This window comes from Haliotis rufescens, unplaced genomic scaffold (genome assembly GCF_023055435.1).
Source record: "Haliotis rufescens isolate VD_foot unplaced genomic scaffold, xgHalRufe1.0.p SCAF_341, whole genome shotgun sequence".
Lineage (NCBI taxonomy): Eukaryota > Metazoa > Mollusca > Gastropoda > Lepetellida > Haliotidae > Haliotis > Haliotis rufescens.
Genome location: NW_025964048.1, coordinates 1 through 23,673, shown reverse-complemented (window position 1 = coordinate 23,673; position 23,673 = coordinate 1). Strand labels below are relative to the sequence as shown.

The window sequence follows — 23,673 nt, the reverse complement described above, 5'->3', positions numbered from 1 at the left end:
AACATTCATTTAAATCACTATAAAACGTTCTCTGAAGAACTGAAGTTAACCCTGGAATAAGCATGGAATGGTGAAAGGTATCATATATTATGAAATGAAAAAATTATGAATAAATCGAGAACATATACCTTTCAAAATAGGAGGAAAGCGTAGGCGAAGTCGTGGCAAGAAACGTGGACGTGAGTCAAGATTTTGTCTTATACGCATGTGAATATTTTAGTTTTCTAGACTGCGTGTAAGGATAATGGTCAAAAGAAACAAATATTTTATTCCTTGATGAGAAAGAAATACGACCTTACCTTTGAATCAGTTTTTAAAAAGCGTATAAAACGTTTTTTAAAGAACTGAAGTTAACCCTGGAATATTCATGGAATGGTGAAAGGTATCATCTATTATGAAATGAAACAATCATGAATAATTCGAAAACATATATCTTTCAAAATAGGAGGAAAGCGTAGGCGAAGTCGTGGCAAGAAACGTGGACGTGAGTCAAGATTATGTCTTATACGCATGTTAAGATTTTAGTTTTCTAGATTGCGTGTAAAGATAATGGTCAGAAGAAAAACATAATTTATTCCTTGATGAAAAAGGAATACGAACTAACCTTTGAATCATTCTTTTAAAACTCTATGAAACGTTCTCTGAAGAACTGAAGTTAACCCTGGAATATGCATGGAATGGTGAAAGGTATCATCTATTATGAAGTGAAAAAATTATGAATAATTCGAGAACATATACCTTTCAAAATAGGAGGAAAACGTAGGCGAAGTCGTGGCAAGAAACGTGGACGTGAGTCAAGATTATGTCTTATACGCATGTGAATATTTTAGTGTTCTAGACTGCGTGTAAGGATAATGGTCAAAAGAAACAAATATTTTATTCCTTGATGAGAAAGAAATACGAACTTACCTTTGAATCAGTTTTTTAAAAGCGTATAAAACGTTTTTTAAAGAACTGAAGTTAACCCTGGAATATGCATGGAATGGTAAAAGGTATCATCTATTTTGAAATGAAACAATTATGAATAATTCGAGAACATATATCTTTCAAAATAGGAGGAAAGCGTAGGCGAAGTCGTGGCAAGAAACGTGGACGTGAGTCAAGATTATGTCTTATACGCATGTGAAGATTTTAGTTTTCTAGATTGCGTGTAAAGATAATGGTCAGAAGAAAAACATAATTTATTCCTTGATGAAAAAGGAATACGAACTAACCTTTGAATCATTCTTTTAAAACTCTATGAAACGTTCTCTGAAGAACTGAAGTTAACCCTGGAATATGCATGGAATGGTAAAAGGTATCATCTATTTTGAAATGAAACAATTATGAATAATTCGAGAACATATATCTTTCAAAATAGGAGGAAAGCGTAGGCGAAGTCGTGGCAAGAAACGTGGACGTGAGTCAACATTATGTCTTATACGCATGTGAAGATTTTAGTTTTCTAGACTACGTTTAAAAGAAATACGAACTAACTTTTGAAACATTCATTTAAATCACTATAAAACGTTCTCTGAAGAACTGAAGTTAACCCTGGAATAAGCATGGAATGGTGAAAGGTATCATATATTATGAAATGAAAAAATTATGAATAAATCGAGAACATATACCTTTCAAAATAGGAGGAAAGCGTAGGCGAAGTCGTGGCAAGAAACGTGGACGTGAGTCAAGATTTTGTCTTATACGCATGTGAATATTTTAGTTTTCTAGACTGCGTGTAAGGATAATGGTCAAAAGAAACAAATATTTTATTCCTTGATGAGAAAGAAATACGAACTTACCTTTGAATCAGTTTTTTAAAAGCGTATAAAACGTTTTTTAAAGAATTGAAGTTAACCCTGGAATATGCATGGAATGGTAAAAGGTATCATCTATTTTGAAATGAAACAATTATGAATAATTCGAGAACATATATCTTTCAAAATAGGAGGAAAGCGTAGGCGAAGTCGTGGCAAGAAACGTGGACGTGAGTCAAAATTATGTCTTACACGCATGTGAAGATTTTAGTTTTCTAGATTGCGTGTAAAGATAATGGTCAGAAGAAAAACATAATTTATTCCTTGATGAAAAAGGAATACGAACTAACCTTTGAATCATTCTTTTAAAACTCTATGAAACGTTCTCTGAAGAACTGAAGTTAACCCTGGAATATGCATGGAATGGTAAAAGGTATCATCTATTTTGAAATGAAACAATTATGAATAATTCGAGAACATATATCTTTCAAAATAGGAGGAAAGCGTAGGCGAAGTCGTGGCAAGAAACGTGGACGTGAGTCAACATTATGTCTTATACGCATGTGAAGATTTTAGTTTCCTGGTCTGCGTGTGAGGATAATAGCCAGAAGAATGTTTTACTATATTCCTTGATGAAAAAGGAATACGAACTGATTTTTTAATCATTTTTTATAACTTAATGAAACGTTCTCTAAACAACTGAAGTTAACACTAGACTATGCATGGAATGGTGAAAGGTATCATCTATTATTAAATGAAACAATTATGAATAATTCGAGAACATATACCTTTCATAATAGGAGGAAAGCGTAGGCGAAGTCGTGGCAAGAAACGTGGACGTGAGTCAAAATTATGTCTTATACGCATGTGAAGATTTTAGTTTTCTAGATTGCGTGTAAGGATAATGGTCAGAAGAAACAATTATTTTATTCCTTGATGAACAGAAAATACGAACTAACGTTTGAATCAGTTTTTTAAAAGCGTATAAAACGTTTTTTAAAGAACTGAAGTTAACCCTGGAAAATGCATGGAATGGTAAAAGGTATCATCTATTTTGAAATGAAACAATTATGAATAATTCGAGAACATATATCTTTCAAAATAGGAGGAAAGCGTAGGCGAAGTCGTGGCAAGAAACGTGGACGTGAGTCAAGATTATGTCTTATACGCATGTGAAGATTTTAGTTTTCTAGATTGCGTGTAAAGATAATGGTCAGAAGAAAAACATAATTTATTCCTTGATGAAAAAGGAATACGAACTAACCTTTGAATCATTCTTTTAAAACTCTATGAAACGTTCTCTGAAGAACTGAAGTTAACCCTGGAATATGCATGGAATGGTAAAAGGTATCATCTATTATGAAATGAAACAATTATGAATAATTCGAGAACATATACCTTTCATAATAGGAGGAAAGCGTAGGCGAAGTCGTGGCAAGAAACGTGGACGTGAGTCAAGATTATGTCTTATACGCATGTGAAGATTTTAGTTTTCTAGATTGCGTGTAAGGATAATGGTCAGAAGAAACAATTATTTTATTCCTTGATGAACAGAAAATACGAACTAACGTTTGAATCATTCATTTAAAACTCTATAAAACGTTCTCTGAAGAACTGAAGTTAACCATGGAATATGCATGGAATGGTGAAAGCTATCATCTATTATGAAATGAAAAAATTATGAATAATTCGAGAACATATACCTTTCAAAATAGGAGGAAAGCGTAGGCGAAGTCGTGGCAAGAAACGTGGACGTGAGTCAAGATTATGTCTTATACGCATGTGGAGATTTTAGTTTTCTAGACTGCGTGTAAGGATAATGGTCAAAAGAAACAAATATTTTATTCCTTGATGAGAAAGAAATACGACCTTACCTTTGAATCAGTTTTTAAAAAGCGTATAAAACGTTTTTTAAAGAACTGAAGTTAACCCTGGAATATTCATGGAATGGTGAAAGGTATCATCTATTATGAAATGAAACAATCATGAATAATTCGAAAACATATATCTTTCAAAATAGGAGGAAAGCGTAGGCGAAGTCGTGGCAAGAAACGTGGACGTGAGTCAAGATTATGTCTTATACGCATGTTAAGATTTTAGTTTTCTAGATTGCGTGTAAAGATAATGGTCAGAAGAAAAACATAATTTATTCCTTGATGAAAAAGGAATACGAACTAACCTTTGAATCATTCTTTTAAAACTCTATGAAACGTTCTCTGAAGAACTGAAGTTAACCCTGGAATATGCATGGAATGGTGAAAGGTATCATCTATTATGAAGTGAAAAAATTATGAATAATTCGAGAACATATACCTTTCAAAATAGGAGGAAAACGTAGGCGAAGTCGTGGCAAGAAACGTGGACGTGAGTCAAGATTATGTCTTATACGCATGTGAATATTTTAGTGTTCTAGACTGCGTGTAAGGATAATGGTCAAAAGAAACAAATATTTTATTCCTTGATGAGAAAGAAATACGAACTTACCTTTGAATCAGTTTTTTAAAAGCGTATAAAACGTTTTTTAAAGAACTGAAGTTAACCCTGGAATATGCATGGAATGGTAAAAGGTATCATCTATTTTGAAATGAAACAATTATGAATAATTCGAGAACATATATCTTTCAAAATAGGAGGAAAGCGTAGGCGAAGTCGTGGCAAGAAACGTGGACGTGAGTCAAGATTATGTCTTATACGCATGTGAAGATTTTAGTTTTCTAGATTGCGTGTAAGGATAATGGTCAGAAGAAAAACATAATTTATTCCTTGATGAAAAAGGAATACGAACTAACCTTTGAATCATTCTTTTAAAACTCTATGAAACGTTCTCTGAAGAACTGAAGTTAACCCTGGAATATGCATGGAATGGTAAAAGGTATCATCTATTATGAAATGAAACAATTATGAATAATTCGAGAACATATACCTTTCATAATAGGAGGAAAGCGTAGGCGAAGTCGTGGCAAGAAACGTGGACGTGAGTCAAGATTATGTCTTATACGCATGTGAAGATTTTAGTTTTCTAGATTGCGTGTAAGGATAATGGTCAGAAGAAACAATTATTTTATTCCTTGATGAACAGAAAATACGAACTAACGTTTGAATCATTCATTTAAAACTCTATAAAACGTTCTCTGAAGAACTGAAGTTAACCATGGAATATGCATGGAATGGTGAAAGCTATCATCTATTATGAAATGAAAAAATTATGAATAATTCGAGAACATATACCTTTCAAAATAGGAGGAAAGCGTAGGCGAAGTCGTGGCAAGAAACGTGGACGTGAGTCAAGATTATGTCTTATACGCATGTGGAGATTTTAGTTTTCTAGACTGCGTGTAAGGATAATGGTCAAAAGAAACAAATATTTTATTCCTTGATGAGAAAGAAATACGACCTTACCTTTGAATCAGTTTTTAAAAAGCGTATAAAACGTTTTTTAAAGAACTGAAGTTAACCCTGGAATATTCATGGAATGGTGAAAGGTATCATCTATTATGAAATGAAACAATCATGAATAATTCGAAAACATATATCTTTCAAAATAGGAGGAAAGCGTAGGCGAAGTCGTGGCAAGAAACGTGGACGTGAGTCAAGATTATGTCTTATACGCATGTTAAGATTTTAGTTTTCTAGATTGCGTGTAAAGATAATGGTCAGAAGAAAAACATAATTTATTCCTTGATGAAAAAGGAATACGAACTAACCTTTGAATCATTCTTTTAAAACTCTATGAAACGTTCTCTGAAGAACTGAAGTTAACCCTGGAATATGCATGGAATGGTGAAAGGTATCATCTATTATGAAGTGAAAAAATTATGAATAATTCGAGAACATATACCTTTCAAAATAGGAGGAAAACGTAGGCGAAGTCGTGGCAAGAAACGTGGACGTGAGTCAAGATTATGTCTTATACGCATGTGAATATTTTAGTGTTCTAGACTGCGTGTAAGGATAATGGTCAAAAGAAACAAATATTTTATTCCTTGATGAGAAAGAAATACGAACTTACCTTTGAATCAGTTTTTTAAAAGCGTATAAAACGTTTTTTAAAGAACTGAAGTTAACCCTGGAATATGCATGGAATGGTAAAAGGTATCATCTATTTTGAAATGAAACAATTATGAATAATTCGAGAACATATATCTTTCAAAATAGGAGGAAAGCGTAGGCGAAGTCGTGGCAAGAAACGTGGACGTGAGTCAAGATTATGTCTTATACGCATGTGAAGATTTTAGTTTTCTAGATTGCGTGTAAAGATAATGGTCAGAAGAAAAACATAATTTATTCCTTGATGAAAAAGGAATACGAACTAACCTTTGAATCATTCTTTTAAAACTCTATGAAACGTTCTCTGAAGAACTGAAGTTAACCCTGGAATATGCATGGAATGGTAAAAGGTATCATCTATTTTGAAATGAAACAATTATGAATAATTCGAGAACATATATCTTTCAAAATAGGAGGAAAGCGTAGGCGAAGTCGTGGCAAGAAACGTGGACGTGAGTCAACATTATGTCTTATACGCATGTGAAGATTTTAGTTTTCTAGACTACGTTTAAAAGAAATACGAACTAACTTTTGAAACATTCATTTAAATCACTATGAAACGTTCTCTGAAGAACTGAAGTTAACCCTGGAATAAGCATGGAATGGTGAAAGGTATCATATATTATGAAATGAAAAAATTATGAATAAATCGAGAACATATACCTTTCAAAATAGGAGGAAAGCGTAGGCGAAGTCGTGGCAAGAAACGTGGACGTGAGTCAAGATTATGTCTTATACGCATGTGAATATTTTAGTTTTCTAGACTGCGTGTAAGGATAATGGTCAAAAGAAACAAATATTTTATTCCTTGATGAGAAAGAAATACGAACTTACCTTTGAATCAGTTTTTTAAAAGCGTATAAAACGTTTTTTAAAGAATTGAAGTTAACCCTGGAATATGCATGGAATGGTAAAAGGTATCATCTATTTTGAAATGAAACAATTATGAATAATTCGAGAACATATATCTTTCAAAATAGGAGGAAAGCGTAGGCGAAGTCGTGGCAAGAAACGTGGACGTGAGTCAAAATTATGTCTTACACGCATGTGAAGATTTTAGTTTTCTAGATTGCGTGTAAAGATAATGGTCAGAAGAAAAACATAATTTATTCCTTGATGAAAAAGGAATACGAACTAACCTTTGAATCATTCTTTTAAAACTCTATGAAACGTTCTCTGAAGAACTGAAGTTAACCCTGGAATATGCATGGAATGGTAAAAGGTATCATCTATTTTGAAATGAAACAATTATGAATAATTCGAGAACATATATCTTTCAAAATAGGAGGAAAGCGTAGGCGAAGTCGTGGCAAGAAACGTGGACGTGAGTCAACATTATGTCTTATACGCATGTGAAGATTTTAGTTTTCTAGACTACGTTTAAAAGAAATACGAACTAACTTTTGAAACATTCATTTAAATCACTATAAAATGTTCTCTGAAGAACTGAAGTTAACCCTGGAATAAGCATGGAATGGTGAAAGGTATCATATATTATATAATGAAAAAATTATGAATAAATCGAGAACATATACCTTTCAAAATAGGAGGAAAGCGTAGGCGAAGTCGTGGCAAGAAACGTGGACGTGAGTCAAGATTATGTCTTATACGCATGTGAAGATTTTAGTTTCCTGGTCTGCGTGTGAGGATAATAGCCAGAAGAATGTTTTACTATATTCCTTGATGAAAAAGGAATACGAACTGATTTTTTAATCATTTTTTATAACTTAATGAAACGTTCTCTAAACAACTGAAGTTAACACTAGACTATGCATGGAATGGTGAAAGGTATCATCTATTATTAAATGAAACAATTATGAATAATTCGAGAACATATACCTTTCATAATAGGAGGAAAGCGTAGGCGAAGTCGTGGCAAGAAACGTGGACGTGAGTCAAAATTATGTCTTATACGCATGTGAAGATTTTAATTTTCTAGACTACGTTTAAAAGAAATACGAACTAACTTTTGAAACATTCATTTAAATCACTATAAAATGTTCTCTGAAAAACTGAAGTTAACCCTGGAATATGCATGGAATGGTGAAAGCTATCATCTATTATGAAATGAAACAATTATGAATAATTCGAGAACATATACCTTTCATAATAGGAGGAAAGCGTAGGCGAAGTCGTGGCAAGAAACGTGGACGTGAGTCAAAATTATGTCTTATACGCATGTTAAGATTTTAGTTTTCTAGATTGCGTGTAAAGATAATGGTCAGAAGAAAAACATAATTTATTCCTTGATGAAAAAGGAATACGAACTAACCTTTGAATCATTCTTTTAAAACTCTATGAAACGTTCTCTGAAGAACTGAAGTTAACCCTGGAATATGCATGGAATGGTGAAAGGTATCATCTATTATGAAGTGAAAAAATTATGAATAATTCGAGAACATATACCTTTCAAAATAGGAGGAAAACGTAGGCGAAGTCGTGGCAAGAAACGTGGACGTGAGTCAAGATTATGTCTTATACGCATGTGAATATTTTAGTGTTCTAGACTGCGTGTAAGGATAATGGTCAAAAGAAACAAATATTTTATTCCTTGATGAGAAAGAAATACGAACTTACCTTTGAATCAGTTTTTTAAAAGCGTATAAAACGTTTTTTAAAGAACTGAAGTTAACCCTGGAATATGCATGGAATGGTAAAAGGTATCATCTATTTTGAAATGAAACAATTATGAATAATTCGAGAACATATATCTTTCAAAATAGGAGGAAAGCGTAGGCGAAGTCGTGGCAAGAAACGTGGACGTGAGTCAAGATTATGTCTTATACGCATGTGAAGATTTTAGTTTTCTAGATTGCGTGTAAAGATAATGGTCAGAAGAAAAACATAATTTATTCCTTGATGAAAAAGGAATACGAACTAACCTTTGAATCATTCTTTTAAAACTCTATGAAACGTTCTCTGAAGAACTGAAGTTAACCCTGGAATATGCATGGAATGGTAAAAGGTATCATCTATTTTGAAATGAAACAATTATGAATAATTCGAGAACATATATCTTTCAAAATAGGAGGAAAGCGTAGGCGAAGTCGTGGCAAGAAACGTGGACGTAAGTCAACATTATGTCTTATACGCATGTGAAGATTTTAGTTTTCTAGACTACGTTTAAAAGAAATACGAACTAACTTTTGAAACATTCATTTAAATCACTATAAAACGTTCTCTGAAGAACTGAAGTTAACCCTGGAATAAGCATGGAATGGTGAAAGGTATCATATATTATGAAATGAAAAAATTATGAATAATTCGAGAACATATACCTTTCAAAATAGGAGGAAAGCGTAGGCGAAGTCGTGGCAAGAAACGTGGACGTGAGTCAAGATTATGTCTTATACGCATGTGAAGATTTTAGTTTCCTGGTCTGCGTGTGAGGATAATAGCCAGAAGAATGTTTTACTATATTCCTTGATGAAAAAGGAATACGAACTGATTTTTTAATCATTTTTTATAACTTAATGAAACGTTCTCTAAACAACTGAAGTTAACACTAGACTATGCATGGAATGGTGAAAGGTATCATCTATTATTAAATGAAACAATTATGAATAATTCGAGAACATATACCTTTCATAATAGGAGGAAAGCGTAGGCGAAGTCGTGGCAAGAAACGTGGACGTGAGTCAAAATTATGTCTTATACGCATGTGAAGATTTTAATTTTCTAGACTACGTTTAAAAGAAATACGAACTAACTTTTGAAACATTCATTTAAATCACTATAAAATGTTCTCTGAAAAACTGAAGTTAACCCTGGAATATGCATGGAATGGTGAAAGCTATCATCTATTATGAAATGAAACAATTATGAATAATTCGAGAACATATACCTTTCATAATAGGAGGAAAGCGTAGGCGAAGTCGTGGCAAGAAACGTGGACGTGAGTCAAAATTATGTCTTATACGCATGTGAAGATTTTAGTTTTCTGGTCTGCGTGTGAGGATAATGGCCAGAAGAATGTTTTACTATATTCCTTGATGAAAAAGGAATACGAACTGATTTTTTAATCATTTTTTAAAAACTTTATGAAACGTTCTCTAAACAACTGAAGTTAACCCTAGAATATGCATGGAATGGTGAAAGGTATCATATATTATGAAATGAAACAATTATGAACAATTCGAGATCATATACCTTTTATAATAGGAGGAAAGCGTAGGCGAAGTCGTGGCAAGAAACGTGGACGTGAGTCAAGATTATGTCTTATACGCATGTGAAGATTTTAATTTTCTAGACTGCGTGTAAGGATAATGGTCAGAAGATATATTCATTTTTTATTCCTTAATGAAAAAGAAATACGAACTCACTTTTGAAACATTCATTTAAATCTCTATAAAATGTTCTCTGAAGAACTTATTTTAACCCTGGAATATGCATGGAATGGTGAAAGGTATCATCTATTATGAAATGAAACAATTATGAATAATTCGAGAACATATACCTTTCATAATAGGAGGAAAGCGTAGGCGAAGTCGTGGCAAGAAACGTGGACGTGAGTCAAGATTATGTCTTATACGCATGTGAAGATTTTAATTTTCTAGACTACGTGTAAGAATAATGGTCACATGAATGCTTAACTATATTCCTTGATGAAAAAGGAATATGAACGGACCTTTGAATCATTTTTTTGAAAGTCTATCAAATGTTTTCCAAAGAAATGAATTTAACCCTGGAATATGCATGGAATGGTGAAAGGTATCATATATTATGAAAAGAAACAATTATGAATAATTCGAGAACATATATCTTTAAAAATAGGAGGAAAGCGTAGGCGAAGTCGTGGAAAGAAACGTGGACGTGAGTCAAGATTATGTCTAATACGCATGTAAAGATTTTAGTTTTCTACACTACGTTTAAAAGAAATACGAACTAACTTTTGAAACATTCTTTTAAATCTCTATAAAATGTTCTCTGAAGAACTGAAGTTAACCCTGGAATATGCATGGAATGGTGAAAGGTATCATCTATTATAAAATGAAATAATTATGAATAATTCGACAACATATACCTTTCATGATAGGAGGAAAGCGTAGGCGAAGTCGTGGAAAGAAACGTGGACGTGAGTCAAGATTATGTCTAATACGCATGTGAAGATTTTAATTTTCTAGGCTGCGTGTGAGGATATTGGTCAGAAGAATGTTTTACTATATTCCTTGATGAAAAAGGAATAGGAACTGACCTTTGAATCATTTAAAAAAACACCCTATATAACGTTCTCTGAAGAACTGATTTTAACCCTGGAATATGCATGGAATGGTGAAAGGTATCATATATTATGAAATGAAACAATTATGAATAATTCGAGAACATATACCTTTCATAATAGGAGGAAAGCGTAGGCGAAGTCGTGGCAAGAAACGTGGACGTGAGTCAAGATTATGTCTTATACGCATGTGAAGATTTTAATTTTCTAGACTGCGTGTAAGGATAATGGTCAGAAGATATATTCATTTAATTCCTTAATGAAAAAGAAATACGAACTCACTTTTGAAACATTCATTTAAATTTCTATAAAAAGTTCTCTGAAGAACTGAAGTTAACCATGGAATATGCATGGAATGGTGAAAGGTATCATCTATTATGAAATGAAACAATTATGAATAATTCGAGAACATATACCTTTCATAATAGGAGGAAAGCGTAGGCGAAGTCGTGGCAAGAAACGTGGACGTGAGTCAAAATTATGTCTTATACGCATGTGAAGATTTTAATTTTCTAGACTACGTTTAAAAGAAATACGAACTAACTTTTGAAACATTCATTTAAATCACTATAAAATGTTCTCTGAAAAACTGAAGTTAACCCTGGAATATGCATGGAATGGTGAAAGCTATCATCTATTATGAAATGAAACAATTATGAATAATTCGAGAACATATACCTTTCATAATAGGAGGAAAGCGTAGGCGAAGTCGTGGCAAGAAACGTGGACGTGAGTCAAAATTATGTCTTATACGCATGTGAAGATTTTAGTTTTCTGGTCTGCGTGTGAGGATAATGGCCAGAAGAATGTTTTACTATATTCCTTGATGAAAAAGGAATACGAACTGATTTTTTAATCATTTTTTAAAAACTTTATGAAACGTTCTCTAAACAACTGAAGTTAACCCTAGAATATGCATGGAATGGTGAAAGGTATCATATATTATGAAATGAAACAATTATGAACAATTCGAGATCATATACCTTTTATAATAGGAGGAAAGCGTAGGCGAAGTCGTGGCAAGAAACGTGGACGTGAGTCAAGATTATGTCTTATACGCATGTGAAGATTTTAATTTTCTAGACTGCGTGTAAGGATAATGGTCAGAAGATATATTCATTTTTTATTCCTTAATGAAAAAGAAATACGAACTCACTTTTGAAACATTCATTTAAATCTCTATAAAATGTTCTCTGAAGAACTTATTTTAACCCTGGAATATGCATGGAATGGTGAAAGGTATCATCTATTATGAAATGAAACAATTATGAATAATTCGAGAACATATACCTTTCATAATAGGAGGAAAGCGTAGGCGAAGTCGTGGCAAGAAACGTGGACGTGAGTCAAGATTATGTCTTATACGCATGTGAAGATTTTAATTTTCTAGACTACGTGTAAGAATAATGGTCACATGAATGCTTAACTATATTCCTTGATGAAAAAGGAATATGAACGGACCTTTGAATCATTTTTTTGAAAGTCTATCAAATGTTTTCCAAAGAAATGAATTTAACCCTGGAATATGCATGGAATGGTGAAAGGTATCATATATTATGAAAAGAAACAATTATGAATAATTCGAGAACATATATCTTTAAAAATAGGAGGAAAGCGTAGGCGAAGTCGTGGAAAGAAACGTGGACGTGAGTCAAGATTATGTCTAATACGCATGTAAAGATTTTAGTTTTCTACACTACGTTTAAAAGAAATACGAACTAACTTTTGAAACATTCTTTTAAATCTCTATAAAATGTTCTCTGAAGAACTGAAGTTAACCCTGGAATATGCATGGAATGGTGAAAGGTATCATATATTATAAAATGAAATAATTATGAATAATTCGACAACATATACCTTTCATGATAGGAGGAAAGCGTAGGCGAAGTCGTGGAAAGAAACGTGGACGTGAGTCAAGATTATGTCTAATACGCATGTGAAGATTTTAATTTTCTAGGCTGCGTGTGAGGATATTGGTCAGAAGAATGTTTTACTATATTCCTTGATGAAAAAGGAATAGGAACTGACCTTTGAATCATTTAAAAAAACACCCTATATAACGTTCTCTGAAGAACTGATTTTAACCCTGGAATATGCATGGAATGGTGAAAGGTATCATATATTATGAAATGAAACAATTATGAATAATTCGAGAACATATACCTTTCATAATAGGAGGAAAGCGTAGGCGAAGTCGTGGCAAGAAACGTGGACGTGAGTCAAGATTATGTCTTATACGCATGTGAAGATTTTAATTTTCTAGACTGCGTGTAAGGATAATGGTCAGAAGATATATTCATTTAATTCCTTAATGAAAAAGAAATACGAACTCACTTTTGAAACATTCATTTAAATTTCTATAAAAAGTTCTCTGAAGAACTGAAGTTAACCATGGAATATGCATGGAATGGTGAAAGGTATCATCTATTATGAAATGAAACAATTATGAATAATTCGAGAACATATACCTTTCATAATAGGAGGAAAGCGTAGGCGAAGTCGTGGCAAGAAACGTGGACGTGAGTCAAACTTATGTCTTATACGCATGTGGAGATTTTAGTTTTCTACACTACGTGTGTGGATGATGGCCAGAAGAATGTTTTACTAATGTATTCCTTGATGAAAAAGGAAAAGGAACTGACCTTTGAATCATTTTTTTAAAACTTTATGAAACGTTCTCTAAAGAACTGAAGTTAACCCTTGAATATGCATGGAATGGTGAAAGGTATCATCTATTATGGAATGAAACAATTATGAATAATTCGAGAACATATACCTTTCATAATAGGAGGAAAGCGTAGGCGAAGTCGTGGCAAGAAACGTGGACGTGAGTCAAGATTATGTCTTATACGCATGTGGAGATTTTAGTTTTCTAGACTACGTGTGAGGATGATGGTCAGAAGAATGTTTTACTAATGTATTCCTTGATGAAAAAGGAAAAGGAACTGACCTTTGAATCATTTAAAACAACACCTATATAACGTTCTGTGAAGCACTGATTTTAACCCTAGAATATGCATGGAATGGTGAAAGGTATCATCTATTATGAAATGAAAAATTATGAATAATTCGAGAACATATACCTTTCATAATAGGAGGAAAGCGTAGGCGAAGTCGTGGCAAGAAACGTGGACGTGAGTCAAGATTATGTCTTATACGCATGTGGAGATTTTAGTTTTCTAGACTACGTGTGAGGATGATGGTCAGAAGAATGTTTTACTAATGTATTCCTTGATGAAAAAGGAAAAGGAACTGACCTTTGAATCATTTAAAACAACACCTATATAACGTTCTGTGAAGCACTGATTTTAACCCTGGAATATGCATGGAATGGTGAAAGGTATCATCTATTATGAAATGAAAAATTATGAATAATTCGAGAACATATACCTTTCATAATAGGAGGAAAGCGTAGGCGAAGTCGTGGCAAGAAACGTGGACGTGAGTCAAGATTATGTCTTATACGCATGTGGAGATTTTAGTTTTCTAGACTACGTGTGAGGATGATGGTCAGAAGAATGTTTTACTAATGTATTCCTTGATGAAAAAGGAAAAGGAACTGACCTTTGAATCATTTAAAACAACACCTATATAACGTTCTGTGAAGCACTGATTTTAACCCTGGAATATGCATGGAATGGTGAAAGGTATCATCTATTATGAAATGAAAAATTATGAATAATTCGAGAACATATACCTTTCATAATAGGAGGAAAGCGTAGGCGAAGTCGTGGCAAGAAACGTGGACGTGAGTCAAAATTATGTCTTTTAAGCATGTGAAAGTATAAATGTACTAGATTGCGTGCCAGAATACAGAAGATCTTGTATTTTATGTTTTAATCTAGACATGCAAACATGATTGTAAAACGGAATGAATACATTTCGTTTGTTTACTGTTTGGTATAAATACTGATGTAGCTTTAAGTAAACGTTATCTCAATCAATACTGGTAACTCTTATTAAAGGAGGAAAGCGTGGACGAAGCCGTGGCAGGAAACGTGGATATGTGTCAAGTGAATGTCTTAAATGCATGCGAAAACTCTGGTGTTCTAATATTTAAGAAATTAATGTTTTGGCTGCCGTAAAACGACCTTTGAAGGTTTCCTTAGAATTAATGTTACATGAGCAAAACATAGGGTTATTTTAGAAATAAGCAATCAATACCTGCGTAACGAATCTTAAGCGCGATGCAACTTAGAACATGAATAAATGTAGTATTTGTTTTGTAAAATATACCTTCATAACAGGAGGAAAACGTCGACGAGAACGAGGCAAGAAACGTCGACGTAAGTCAAAGTATTGCATGATCGTTATTGCATGGATGAAAAGAAGCATAACTGTTTTAAGTCTGTTTCTTGTTTTGCGTAATACCTTTAAATACAAAAAGGTGAAAGGCCGTGACAAAAATTGGTGAAAGGAGGTGAAAAAGTATTGTGAATGTGTTGAGAAGAATGTGAACAGTAGAGAAGAAATTGATTTGAAATTTTATCTTTGGAGATTAAAATAAAAAATGTCGTATCAAACTCAAGTTCTTCCGTAATAAGTATTTATGATGATAATACCTATAATATAATGCATGAAATAAACGCTCAAAGACAACCCATTAGATAATACCCGATGGGTCACTACAAGAAATTGGTAAAGTGGAGTTATCACTCTGATATTATATATAATCAGCATGATGGTACTTATTGTTACATATGCCGCTGCCAGGTCGACGTAAAGGCAGGCGCTGTGAGTTTTATTTCATTATTGAAGACAGTACTATTGAAGTAACTCCAGTAATAATTATTGCAAGATACAATGTGATAACGAAAGAACATGAGATGGTAATGCAACAACTGATGGCATGTAAATATGTGTCTAGTGTAACATGTGAATGTTAAGAAACTCGATCAATTGCTCTTTGTTTCGGTGGTAAAAATAAACCGTTTCTTCGAATTCAGCTAAGAGGAAGATTAAAACCTGGTTTGGTGAGTGATTCTGAATTGCGTTGCATGCCAGTTTGGAAGGCCTACACTATTGCATGGTCATGGTAATGGGGAGATTCTCTATGGATGTGACACTTGATGCTTAATGATACCATTGATCTGTTGCTACTTTTCACTGGACGTTACAAATATGTCGATGACAGGTTAACTAGCGATATTTTTGCCTTTACTACTTAATAACGTTTTTTATACTCAAAAACCCTTAGACCCGAGAACGTCCAGTTCATTTGTGGCAAAAATTACAGACACTGAAAATTGTTGTTTAGGCCCGCACAAAAGGCGGACAAATTTATTACAAGGTATATACACCTAAGCGTACAATTCATCAATCCGAAATTGTATGAAATAAGCCACAAAGGTGGGGGAAACAACGCATACACGCACATGACTAAGAAAAAGGAACCTAAATAGCGAGATAGAGAGGAGGAGGCTTGGGAGGAGGTGGTTTTAAGTTGCTAAAATGAGACAGGGCAAAACACGTCCGGAGCGGGCGGCTATCCAGGCGGAGATGCGCGTTAATCAGAAAGCTGACGTGGATGACGCTAACGTGGATGACGTCACCGTTACGTCATATCTTTTAAGTGACGTATTGATTCCCGCCATGAGGTGTAACCGGGCAGTGCGCATGAAGCGCAACTGGGTTTTTTCCCATAAAACAATTTTTTGAAATTTTTTGCATTTATAGAAGGGGCACGGGTGGCCTAGCCACCTTAAGGCGCCGCTATTCACTGTGCAGAGTTGTGTCACTTGGGCGCGCCAGAAACCTATGGTTAAGGGTTTGAATCCCGGTTCGCCCAAATAATGTTTCTATATTTGTCAGCACCATACCTGTACTAGTGATTTTCACCGAAGTGGTAAACGTCCGAGACTTTCTCCAACATGAGCTGGCAAGCCATGATATAACTGGAATGTTAAACCCAATTCACTCACTAACGTTTATCAAAACATGTAAGGACACTGACTGCAATTTTCTTGTAAACGATTTACGCAGATAATTAGTACACGCTGGGATGCGAATACAGACATCTTCGGTTCTTCGGTTCATGAGAGCAAACGGCCTACCTCCTGTTATAACCTTACTACGCAGTACCTCTGTTTAAAGCGAACTAAACGCTTAGTACAATTGAATGGTACGTATAACTAATGTCCCTTGTAATTGCACTTGTGTATTTAAAATAAACTTTGATTGACTTTTTGGTTTCCATTTAGAACCCTTCTTAAGGGGATCATATATAATCTCCCCTCCATAAATGCACCTGACATCCCGGCAACATCCAAAGAAGTGGCGGATGCATGAGGTCTTCGCATCATGTCGAATTAATTCAGAAGTATAGGTACTCCTTGTGTATAACAACTACAGTGGTATTGCAAAAGTGTTTTTAACAATTTAAAATTAAAATGATAAAAAGAAACATGTGAATGTTACTGAGTGTTTGAAGAACGAGTGCTCGCTTCTAATAATATTAAATATAGAATGGATGAGCTTCCAGCAATGAAATCACTAATTGACTGCAACAGAGTTTTTCGGGAGAAGAAGAGGAAGAGGAGGAAGGAGAACGAGAGGCAGAGGTCGCAGAGGTCGCAGAGGTAACAGAAAGCGCAGAGGTCGCAGAGGCCGCAGAGGCCGCAGAGGGAGCAGAGGGAGCAGAAAGCGCAGAGGTCGCAGAGGCCGTAGAGGCCGCAGAGGTCGCAGAGGCCGCAGAGGTAGCAGAAAGCGCAGAGGTCGCAGAGGTAACAGAAAGCGCAGAGGTCGCAGAGGTCGCAGAGGTCGCAGAGGTCGCAGAGGCCGCAGAGGGAGCAGAGGTCGCAGAGGCCGCAGAGGGCGCAGAGGTAACACAAAGCGCAGAGGTCGCAGAGGCCGTAAAGGTCGCAGAGGCCGCAGAGGGAGCAGAAAGCGCAGAGGTCGCAGAGGCCGCAGAGGCCGCAGAGGGCGCAGAGGGCGCAGAGGGAGCAGAGGCAACAGAAAGCGCAGAGGTCGCAGAGGCCGCAGAGGCCGCAGAGGCCGCAGAGGGAGCAGAGGGAGCAGAAAGCGCAGAGGTCGCAGAGGCCGTAGAGGCCGCAGAGGTCGCAGAGGTCGCAGAGGCCGCAGAGGTAGCAGAAAGCGCAGAGGTCGCAGAGGTAACAGAAAGCGCAGAGGTCGCAGAGGTCGCAGAGGTCGCAGAGGCCGCAGAGGGAGCAGAGGTCGCAGAGGCCGCAGAGGCCGCAGAGGGCGCAGAGGTAACACAAAGCGCAGAGGTCGCAGAGGCCGTAAAGGTCGCAGAGGCCGCAGAGGGAGCAGAGGCCGCAGAGGTCGCAGAGGGCGCAGAGGGCGCAGAGGGAGCAGAGGCAACAGAAAGCGCAGAGGTCGCAGAGGCCGCAGAGGCCGCAGAGGGAGCAGAGGGCGCAGAGGCCGTAGAGGCCGCAGAGGGCGCAGAGGGCGCAGAGGGAGCAGAGGCAACAGAAAGCGCAGAGGTCGCAGAGGCCGCAGAGGGAGCAGAGGCAACCGGAAGCGCAGAGGGAGCAGAGGGCGCAGAGGCCGCAGAGGCCGCAGAGGGCGCAGAGGTAGCAGAGGTATCAGAAAGCGCAGAGGTCGCAGAGGCCGCAGAGGCCGCAAAGGGCGCAGAGGGAGCAGAGGCAACAGAAAGGGCAGAGGTCGCAGAGGCCGCAGAGGCCGCAGAGGTCGCAGAGGTAGCAGAGGTAACAGAAAGCGCAGAGGTCGCAGAGGCCGCAGAGGCCGCAGAGGCCGTAGAGGCCGCAGAGGGCGCAGAGGGCGCAGAGGGCGCAGAGGTAGCAGAGGCAACAGAAAGCGCAAAGGTCGCAGAGGCCGCAGAGGGAGCAGAGGCAACAGAAAGCGCAGAGGCCGCAGAGGCCGCAGAGGTCGCAGAGGTAGCAGAGGCCGTAGAGGCCGCAGAGGGCGCAGAGGTAGCAGAGGCAACAGAAAGCGCAAAGGTCGCAGAGGCCGCAGAGGCCGCAGAGGCCGTAGAGGCCGCAGAGGGCGCAGAGGGCGCAGAGGTAGCAGAGGCAACAGAAAGCGCAAAGGTCGCAGAGGCCGCAGAGGGAGCAGAGGCAACAGAAAGCGCGGAGGTCGCAGAGGCCGCAGAGGCCGTAGAGGCCGCAGAGGGCGCAGAGGGCGCAGAGGTAGCAGAGGCAACAGAAAGCGCAGAGGTCGTAGAGGCCGCAGAGGCCGCAGAGGCCGCAGAGGCCGCAGAGGGCGCAGAGGGCGCAGAGGGAGCAGAGGCAACAGAAAGCGCAGAGGCCGCAGAGGCCGCAGAGGTCGCAGAGGTAGCAGAGGCCGCAGAGGGCGCAGAGGGCGCAGAGGTAGCAGAGGCAACAGAAAGCGCAAAGGTCGCAGAGGCCGCAGAGGGAGCAGAGGCAATAGAAAGCGCAGAGGCCGCAGAGGCCGCAGAGGTAGCAGAGGTAACAGAAAGCGCAGAGGTCGCAGAGGGCGCAGAGGGCGCAGAGGGCGCAGAGGTAGCAGAGGCAACAGAAAGCGCAGAGGGAGCAGAGGGCGCAGAGGCCGCAGAGGCCGCAGAGGGAGCAGAGGCAACAGAAAGCGCAGAGGTCGCAGAGGCCGCAGAGGCCGCAGAGGTCGCAGAGGTAGCAGAGGTAACAGAAAGCGAAGAGGTCGCAGAGGCCGTAGAGGCCGCAGAGGGCGCAGAGGTAGCAGAGGCAACATAAAGCGCAAAGGTCGCAGAGGCCGCAGAGGGAGCAGAGGCAACAGAAAGCGCAGAGGCCGCAGAGGCCGCAGAGGCAACAGAAAACGCAGAGGGAGCAGAGGGCGCAGAGGCCGCAGAGGCCGCAGAGGGCGCAGAGGGCGCAGAGGGCGCAGAGGTAACAGAAAGCGCAGAGGTCGCAGAGGCAGTAGAGGTCGCAGAGGCCGCAGAGGCCGCAGAGGGAGCAGAGGCAACAGAAAGCGCAGAGGGAGCAGAGGCCGCAGAGGCCGCAGAGGCCGCAGAGGCAGCAGAAAGCGCAGAGGGAGCAGAGGGCGCAGAGGTCGCAGAGGCCGCAGAGGCCGCAGAGGCCGCAGAGGGAGCAGAGGCAACAGAAAGCGTAGAGGGAGCAGAGGGCGCAGAGGGCGCAGAGGCCGCAGAGGGGGCAGAGGCCGCAGAGGCCGCAGAGGCCGCAGAGGGAGCAGAGGCAACAGAAAGCGTAGAGGGAGCAGAGGGCGCAGAGGCCGCAGAGGCCGCAGAGGGGGCAGAGGCCGCAGAGGCCGCAGAGGGGGCAGAGGCCGCAGAGGCCGCAGAGGCCGCAGAGGGAGCAGAGGCAACAGAAAGCGTAGAGGGAGCAGAGGCCGCAGAGGCCGCAGAGGCCGCAGAGGGGGCAGAGGCCGCAGAGGCCGCAGAGGCCGCAGAGGCCGCAGAGGCCGCAGAGGGAGCAGAGGCAACAGAAAGCGTAGAGGGAGCAGAGGGCGCAGAGGCCGCAGAGGCCGCAGAGGCAGCAGAAAGCGCAGAGGGAGCAGAGGGCGCAGAGGTCGCAGAGGCCGCAGAGGCGGAAGAGGCCGCAGAGGCCGCAAAGGCAGCAGAGGCCGCAGAGGGAGCAGAGGCAACAGAAAGCGCAGAGGTCGCAGAGGGCGCAGAGGCCGCAGAGGCCGCAGAGGGGGCAGAGGTCGCAGAGGCCGCAGAGGCCGCAGAGGCCGCAGAGGCAACAGAAAGCGTAGAGGGAGCAGAGGGCGCAGAGGCCGCAGAGGCCGCAGAGGGGGCAGAGGGCGCAGAGGCCGCAGAGGCCGCAGAGGCCGCAGAGGGAGCAGAGGCCGCAGAGGCCGCAGAGGTGGCAGAGGCCGCAGAGGCCGCAGAGGGAGCAGAGGCAACAGAAAGCGTAGAGGGAGCAGAGGGCGCAGAGGGCGCAGAGGCCGCAGAGGGGGCAGAGGCCGCAGAGGCCGCAGAGGCCGCAGAGGCCGCAGAGGGAGCAGAGGCAACAGAAAGCGTAGAGGGAGCAGAGGGCGCAGAGGCCGCAGAGGCCGCAGAGGGGGCAGAGGCCGCAGAGGCCGCAGAGGCCGCAGAGGCCGCAGAGGCCGCAGAGGCCGCAGAGGGAGCAGAGGCAACAGAAAGCGTAGAGGGAGCAGAGGGCGCAGAGGGCGCAGAGGCCGCAGAGGGGGCAGAGGCCGCAGAGGCCGCAGAGGCCGCAGAGGCCGCAGAGGCCGCAGAGGGAGCAGAGGCAACAGAAAGCGTAGAGGGAGCAGAGGGCGCAGAGGCCGCAGAGGCCGCAGAGGCCGCAGAGGCCGCAGAGGGAGCAGAGGCAACAGAAAGCGTAGAGGGAGCAGAGGGCGCAGAGGCCGCAGAGGCCGCAGAGGCCGCAGAGGGAGCAGAGGCAACAGAAAGCGTAGAGGGAGCAGAGGGCGCAGAGGCCGCAGAGGCCGCAGAGGCCGCAGAGGCCGCAGAGGGAGCAGAGGCAACAGAAAGCGTAGAGGGAGCAGAGGGCGCAGAGGCCGCAGAGGCCGCAGAGGCCGCAGAGGCCGCAGAGGCCGCAGAGGGAGCAGAGGCAACAGAAAGCGTAGAGGGAGCAGAGGGCGCAGAGGGGGCAGAGGCCGAAGAGGCCGCAGAGGCCGCAGAGGGAGCAGAGGCCGCAGAGGCCGCAGAGGGGGCAGAGGCCGCAGAGGGAGCAGAGGCAACAGAAAGCGTAGAGGGAGCAGAGGGCGCAGAGGTCGCAGAGGCCGCAGAGGCGGAAGAGGCCGCAGAGGCCGCAGAGGCCGCAGAGGCCGCAGAGGGAGCAGAGGCAACAGAAAGCGCAGAGGGAGCAGAGGGCGCAGAGGTCGCAGAGGCCGCAGAGGCGGAAGAGGCCGCAGAGGCCGCAGAGGCCGCAGAGGCCGCAGAGGGAGCAGAGGCAACAGAAAGCGCAGAGGGAGCAGAGGGCGCAGAGGCCGCAGAGGCCGCAGAGGCCGCAGAGGCCGCAGAGGGAGTAGAGGCAACAGAAAGCGCAGAGGGAGCAGAGGCCGCAGAGGCCGCAGAGGGAGTAGAGGCAACAGAAAGCGCAGAGGGAGCAGAGGCCGCAGAGGTCGCAGAGGGCGCAGAGGTCGCAGAGGGCGCAGAGGCCGCAGAGGCCGCAGAGGCAACAGAAAGCGCAGAGGGAGCAGAGGGCGCAGAGGGCGCAGAGGGCGCAGAGGCCGCAGAGGCCGCAGAGGGAGCAGAGGCAACAGAAAGCGCAGAGGGAGCAGAGGGCGCAGAGGCCGCAGAGGCCGCAGAGGCCGCAGAGGCAACAGAAAGCGCAGAGGGAGCAGAGGCCGCAGAGGCCGCAGAGGGAGTAGAGGCAACAGAAAGCGCAGAGGGAGCAGAGGCCGCAGAGGCCGCAGAGGGAGCAGAGACAACAGAAAGCGCAGAGGGCGCAGAGGTCGCAGAGGCCGCAGAGGCCGCAGAGGCCGCAGAGGGAGCAGAGGCAACAGAAAGCGCAGAGGGAGCAGAGGGCGCAGAGGCCGCAGAGGCCGCAGAGGGAGCAGAGGCAACCGAAAGCGCAGAGGGAGCAGAGGGCGCAGAGGCCGCAGAGGCCGCAGAGGCCGCAGAGGCAGCAGAGGCAACAGAAAGCGCAGAGGGAGCAGAGGGCGCAGAGGCCGCAGAGGCCGCAGAGGCCGCAGAGGCCGCAGAGGCAGCAGAGGCAACCAAAAGCGCAGAGGGAGCAGAGGGCGCAGAGGCCGCAGAGGGCGCAGAGGCCGCAGAGGTAACAGAAAGCGCAGAGGTCGCAGAGGCCGCAGAGGCCGCAGAGGCGGTAGAGGCCGCAGAGGGCGCAGAGGGCGCAGAGGGAGCAGAGGCAACAGAAAGCGCAGAGGGAGCAGAGGCAACAGAAAGCGCAGAGGCCGCAGAGGGCGCAGAGGTAGCAGAGGTAGCAGAGGTAACAGAAAGCGCAGAGGTCGCAGAGGCCGCAGAGGCCGTAGAGGCCGCAGAGGCCGTAGAGGCCGCAGAGGGCGCAGAGGGAGCAGAGGCAACAGAAAGCGCAGAGGTCGCAGAGGCCGCAGAGGACGCAGAGGCCGCAGAGGTCGCAGAGGCCGTAGAGGTCGCAGAGGCCGCAGAGGGAGCAGAAGGCGCAGAGGTCGCAGAGGCCGCAGAGGCCGCAGAGGCCGCAGAGGCCGCAGAGGCCGCAGAGGTAACAGAAAGCGCAGAGGTCGCAGAGGCCGTAGAGGTCGCAGAGGCCGTAGAGGTCGCAGAGGCCGTAGAGGTCGTAGAGGCCGCAGAGGGAGCAGAAGGCGCAGAGGGCGCAGAGGTCGCAGAGGCCGCAGAGGCCGCAGAGGTCGCAGAGGCCGCAGAGGACGCAGAGGCAGCAGAGGCAACCAAAAGCGCAGAGGGAGGAGAGGGCGCAGAGGCCGTAGAGGTCGCAGAGGCCGCAGAGGTAACAGAAAGCGCAGAGGTCGCAGAGGCCGTAGAGGTCGCAGAGGCCGTAGAGGTCGCAGAGGCCGTAGAGGTCGCAGAGGCCGCAGAGGGAGCAGAAGGCGCAGAGGCCGCAGAGGCCGCAGAGGCCGCAGAGGGCGCAGAGGCCGCAGAGGCCGCAGAGGCCGCAGAGGTAACAGAAAGCGCAGAGATCGCAGAGGCCGCAGAGGTAACAGAAAGCGCAGAGGTCGCAGAGGCCGTAGAGGTCGCAGAGGCCGCAGAGGTCGCAGAGGCCGCAGAGGGAGCAGAAGGCGCAGAGGTCGCAGAGGCCGCAGAGGCCGCAGAGGTCGCAGAGGCCGCAGAGGCCGCAGAGGCAACAGAAAGCGCAGAGGTCGCAGAGGCCGCAGAGG

The 23,673-nt window shown here is 42.7% G+C and overlaps 1 protein-coding gene across 1 annotated transcript in view; it reads left to right on the top strand.

The window, feature by feature from the left end:
* The window catches only part of LOC125372073, a gene marked incomplete at both ends in the record, with an annotated part of 35,958 nt that extends 12,607 nt beyond the window's left edge, over positions 1 to 23,351 (top strand). Inside the window, 61 exons of the mRNA XM_048381009.1 lie at positions 141 to 179; positions 446 to 484; positions 751 to 789; positions 1,056 to 1,094; positions 1,361 to 1,399; positions 1,623 to 1,661; positions 1,928 to 1,966; positions 2,233 to 2,271; positions 2,537 to 2,575; positions 2,842 to 2,880; positions 3,147 to 3,185; positions 3,452 to 3,490; positions 3,757 to 3,795; positions 4,062 to 4,100; positions 4,367 to 4,405; positions 4,672 to 4,710; positions 4,977 to 5,015; positions 5,282 to 5,320; positions 5,587 to 5,625; positions 5,892 to 5,930; positions 6,197 to 6,235; positions 6,459 to 6,497; positions 6,764 to 6,802; positions 7,069 to 7,107; positions 7,331 to 7,369; positions 7,635 to 7,673; positions 7,897 to 7,935; positions 8,139 to 8,155; positions 8,202 to 8,240; positions 8,507 to 8,545; positions 8,812 to 8,850; positions 9,074 to 9,112; positions 9,378 to 9,416; positions 9,640 to 9,678; positions 9,945 to 9,983; positions 10,252 to 10,290; positions 10,557 to 10,595; positions 10,819 to 10,857; positions 11,125 to 11,163; positions 11,430 to 11,468; positions 11,692 to 11,730; positions 11,997 to 12,035; positions 12,304 to 12,342; positions 12,609 to 12,647; positions 12,871 to 12,909; positions 13,177 to 13,215; positions 13,482 to 13,520; positions 13,790 to 13,828; positions 14,097 to 14,135; positions 14,404 to 14,442; positions 14,711 to 14,749; positions 15,249 to 15,287; positions 15,715 to 15,735; positions 15,948 to 15,969; positions 17,511 to 18,323; positions 18,829 to 19,109; positions 19,405 to 19,442; positions 19,652 to 19,901; positions 20,208 to 20,396; positions 20,757 to 21,713; positions 23,025 to 23,351. Coding sequence (XP_048236966.1) covers positions 141 to 179; positions 446 to 484; positions 751 to 789; positions 1,056 to 1,094; positions 1,361 to 1,399; positions 1,623 to 1,661; positions 1,928 to 1,966; positions 2,233 to 2,271; positions 2,537 to 2,575; positions 2,842 to 2,880; positions 3,147 to 3,185; positions 3,452 to 3,490; positions 3,757 to 3,795; positions 4,062 to 4,100; positions 4,367 to 4,405; positions 4,672 to 4,710; positions 4,977 to 5,015; positions 5,282 to 5,320; positions 5,587 to 5,625; positions 5,892 to 5,930; positions 6,197 to 6,235; positions 6,459 to 6,497; positions 6,764 to 6,802; positions 7,069 to 7,107; positions 7,331 to 7,369; positions 7,635 to 7,673; positions 7,897 to 7,935; positions 8,139 to 8,155; positions 8,202 to 8,240; positions 8,507 to 8,545; positions 8,812 to 8,850; positions 9,074 to 9,112; positions 9,378 to 9,416; positions 9,640 to 9,678; positions 9,945 to 9,983; positions 10,252 to 10,290; positions 10,557 to 10,595; positions 10,819 to 10,857; positions 11,125 to 11,163; positions 11,430 to 11,468; positions 11,692 to 11,730; positions 11,997 to 12,035; positions 12,304 to 12,342; positions 12,609 to 12,647; positions 12,871 to 12,909; positions 13,177 to 13,215; positions 13,482 to 13,520; positions 13,790 to 13,828; positions 14,097 to 14,135; positions 14,404 to 14,442; positions 14,711 to 14,749; positions 15,249 to 15,287; positions 15,715 to 15,735; positions 15,948 to 15,969; positions 17,511 to 18,323; positions 18,829 to 19,109; positions 19,405 to 19,442; positions 19,652 to 19,901; positions 20,208 to 20,396; positions 20,757 to 21,713; positions 23,025 to 23,351 — 4,904 coding nt within the window. The remainder of the gene's footprint in view (positions 1 to 140; positions 180 to 445; positions 485 to 750; positions 790 to 1,055; positions 1,095 to 1,360; positions 1,400 to 1,622; positions 1,662 to 1,927; positions 1,967 to 2,232; positions 2,272 to 2,536; positions 2,576 to 2,841; positions 2,881 to 3,146; positions 3,186 to 3,451; positions 3,491 to 3,756; positions 3,796 to 4,061; positions 4,101 to 4,366; positions 4,406 to 4,671; positions 4,711 to 4,976; positions 5,016 to 5,281; positions 5,321 to 5,586; positions 5,626 to 5,891; positions 5,931 to 6,196; positions 6,236 to 6,458; positions 6,498 to 6,763; positions 6,803 to 7,068; positions 7,108 to 7,330; positions 7,370 to 7,634; positions 7,674 to 7,896; positions 7,936 to 8,138; positions 8,156 to 8,201; positions 8,241 to 8,506; positions 8,546 to 8,811; positions 8,851 to 9,073; positions 9,113 to 9,377; positions 9,417 to 9,639; positions 9,679 to 9,944; positions 9,984 to 10,251; positions 10,291 to 10,556; positions 10,596 to 10,818; positions 10,858 to 11,124; positions 11,164 to 11,429; positions 11,469 to 11,691; positions 11,731 to 11,996; positions 12,036 to 12,303; positions 12,343 to 12,608; positions 12,648 to 12,870; positions 12,910 to 13,176; positions 13,216 to 13,481; positions 13,521 to 13,789; positions 13,829 to 14,096; positions 14,136 to 14,403; positions 14,443 to 14,710; positions 14,750 to 15,248; positions 15,288 to 15,714; positions 15,736 to 15,947; positions 15,970 to 17,510; positions 18,324 to 18,828; positions 19,110 to 19,404; positions 19,443 to 19,651; positions 19,902 to 20,207; positions 20,397 to 20,756; positions 21,714 to 23,024) is intronic.
* Positions 23,352 to 23,673: the final 322 nt, after the last annotated feature.